General features: G+C 44.8%; 1 protein-coding gene across 1 annotated transcript; it reads left to right on the forward strand.

Moving 5' to 3' along the window:
• The first annotated feature begins 503 nt into the window (after window positions 1–503).
• LOC130222440 (uncharacterized) lies at window positions 504–2,838 on the forward strand. Its single transcript, XM_056455011.1, has 2 exons — window positions 504–587; window positions 661–2,838. Exons 1-2 carry the CDS (start codon window positions 559–561, stop codon window positions 2,780–2,782), a joined length of 2,151 nt encoding a protein of 716 aa, XP_056310986.1. The 5' UTR covers window positions 504–558; the 3' UTR covers window positions 2,783–2,838.
• The last annotated feature ends 206 nt before the right edge of the window (window positions 2,839–3,044 follow it).

The raw sequence follows: 3,044 nt of genomic DNA on the forward strand, positions 1-3,044 counted from the left end.
AATAATGTACCGTAGTGTCAGTGTTCTAACACATTTGATGTTTTGTCTAAGTTTAAACACATCTGTGTAAATGGTGCTGACACACAGCTGAATACAACTTTCACCACAGGAATGGTTCTGCAAGATATTTCCTCACAATACATCTGAATTAACTGGCCAACCTGACATGCAGTTAATCAGGAAAATAATCTCAGTAAATTAGTTAATAAGCAACTTTTATTTCTATAAAAAACGTGTACTTTTGATGAACACAACTCAAATCATTCTATTTCACCATCACTATACTTTTAACAGCACATTTGTTTGGAAAAATGTATCAGGTTTTCTATTTTGTTTGAGTCACCTGACATACCGTGAACATAATGTGTAACACCTGACAATAGACAGCTGAAACTAATAATGATCCATTAGTGACTCCTGAAACAACTGATCACTAGTTGCAGACACTATAGAAAGAGCAGAGCAGAAGCAGCTCCACATGGTGTGTTGAAAGCTTTTCTTTTATTTTGTAGTTTTATTTGGTGACAGTAGTGGATGGTTGGTTTGACTTGACTTACTATGGGTGCAGCAACAATGTGGATTTTAAGGTATGTTGTTTTAAGATAGGTTTGTTTTTGATTGTAGTTTAACATTTATTAAATGGATGTTGTTCTTTTGCAGTTATTGCTTTGCAGTACTTTTAGCCCTTGGTGCATGTGATCCTGGACCTAATAATCCCAGCAAGAGATCGATTTACAGTGCTGCAGTTAAAGGGGGCTATGATGCAGGAAGCTACAGTTCTCAGACTGGCTCTTCAGGCGTTCTCATGACTGTTGAAAAAACGGGCTCTGATTCTTCCACAAGTGAACTTCAGGAATCTGGTGTTGATTCTACTGGAAGTGGTAGTCTTGTTTATGGTACTGTGGGAAATGCAGTGAGTATTGGCGTGTCTGGGTATGATGTGAGTCCGTCAACTAATGTCCAAGGATCTGAAGTCATCAGTTCTTCTGTCTTGATGCCATTGCAGCAAAGCAGTTCTGTTCCTAAGCCAGTGCTGCTAACTGCCCAAATGCAGACTGTCCCCCATTCCAACAGTCAGCAACCAGCAAGTTCTGGAACCGTGGCTCTGTCTAGCCCTCTGCAGTTGTCCCTGTCCAGTGGCCAACAACTACCACAGTCTAGTTCCCAGTCTGCAGTGCATGCTGGTAGAAGACCCCATAAGCCTCTGAGAGGTAAACCCCACCTATCTGGTCCCAATATATTTTTGGGTTCCAGACCAGTTCAAAATCCAGCATTCAACACTTTGAAGCCTCTTAAACCAGAAAAGCCTGCATCACATCCTAGCTTACAAATATTAAAATATGGCAGTGTGCCAAGTGGCCTAGCTGTGTCTAGCTATGAACTTGTCAGCCAGTCCAGTGGCCAGACTGTAAATCAACCAAGTGGAGTGCAGCCTCCTGTTGTTGACATCTCTGTGGTCCAGCCCAGCAGCCAACTTATTCAACAGGCAGTTGACACCTCTGTGGCTCAGGCCTCCAGCCAGCAGCTAGTTCAGTCAAGTCAATCTATTTCCCAGTCAAATAACCAGCAACCAGTACATGGTGGTTTTGCCTTTACGGCTCAGCCCAGTGGCCTGACTGTTCTCAAGCCCCAAAAAGGTAGACCTCAGTTTGTGTCCCAGCTTCCATCCAGTACAAGTACGCTCTATACACCGAGTTCTAGTTTTGTAGTGCAGTCCACTAGCCAAATACCAGTACAAGCAAGCTACCAATCAGAGGCCCAGTCTGCTTTCCAAAGGCCAGGACAAACCAGCTACCAGTCTGTAGCCCAACCAGCTGTTCAACAAGCAGAAGCCAGCTATCAATCTGTGTCTCTTTCCAATGGAAAGCAACTGGTACAGGCCGAATCCCAATCAGAGGCCCAGCCAGGACCTATCAGCTACCAGTTTGTGGCCGAGCCCGGTCTCCAACAGCCAGCACACGTCAGCTTATCTGTAGCCCAACCGATCAGCCAGCAAGCAGGACTATCCACCTATGAGTATGTTGTCGAGCAGAGTGGGCAACCCCTTATCAAGCCAGTGCAGTCTCATGGGGTTCACCAGATCGGCTCCAAGTTTTATTCATGCCAAGAGTTACCTCAGCACGGTTACCAGTCGAGGTTTCGCTCTCCACATAGAACCAGTCCTCTAGCCCTATCTCTGCCCACCAAACCTGTTGTGCAGTTCAGCCACTCGGCACCTGTGAAGCCTAACCATCCCAGACCCCTCACATCAACTCTCCAATCCATTTTAACACCAGCTCAAGTGCTATCTGTCCAGCAGTCTCCATCTCGGCCAAGCTACACTCCCCAAGCTTTGCTAGTGGAACCCATGTACCAGCCCCTGGCACCGTCAACTTCAGAGACCATCTCTCTTGCTGAATACCAGGTATCTCCTGTTCCAGGGCAGTTTGTTTCCCAGCCTCAAATGCTGCCCATTAGTCAGTCTCTCACTCAGTCCAGCTCCTCTTCCTCTGGTGTGCCAGTGCAGTCCAGCTACCAGCCTCTGGTACTAACAAGTTATGAGACCGTCTTACAGCCTGGATTTCAGACCTCTTCAGTGCTTGTGCCATCAAGTTCCCAAGCATTGAGCAATCCGGTAGTCTCAAACCAGGAGTCTGTGTTTCAGTCAGTTCAACCTGAACTTGTATCTCCACTACAGGTGGATTATCAGTCTGTCACAGGTCAAAATGCTCCTGGACCTGCTCAAAATAGTAGGCCTTCATCCCAGAAGTTGTTCAGGCTGTTGCAGCAAGTGAAGTCCTAGATACTTGTGTTCTGGTTCTTGAGTTGCTTGCTTTCTGATGTCAATAAAATTATTTAAATGTCTTTTTGTGTGGACCTCAGTTTTATAACTTTCCTTTTATTGACCGTTGCATCTCCAGTACTTTTGCAGTGTCCATTTTAAAATAGTTTTTCAAAGACTCCATGCAGTGGAGTCTGCTAATATAATGTAAAGTTTTATTTGCAAAGTACAAATACCACAACCAGAAATAAAATGTGTACTTTTAATAATCTGATCTTTATTC

The sequence above is a fragment of the Danio aesculapii genome, chromosome 4, assembly GCF_903798145.1.
Source record: "Danio aesculapii chromosome 4, fDanAes4.1, whole genome shotgun sequence".
Classification (NCBI taxonomy): Eukaryota; Metazoa; Chordata; class Actinopteri; order Cypriniformes; family Danionidae; genus Danio; species Danio aesculapii.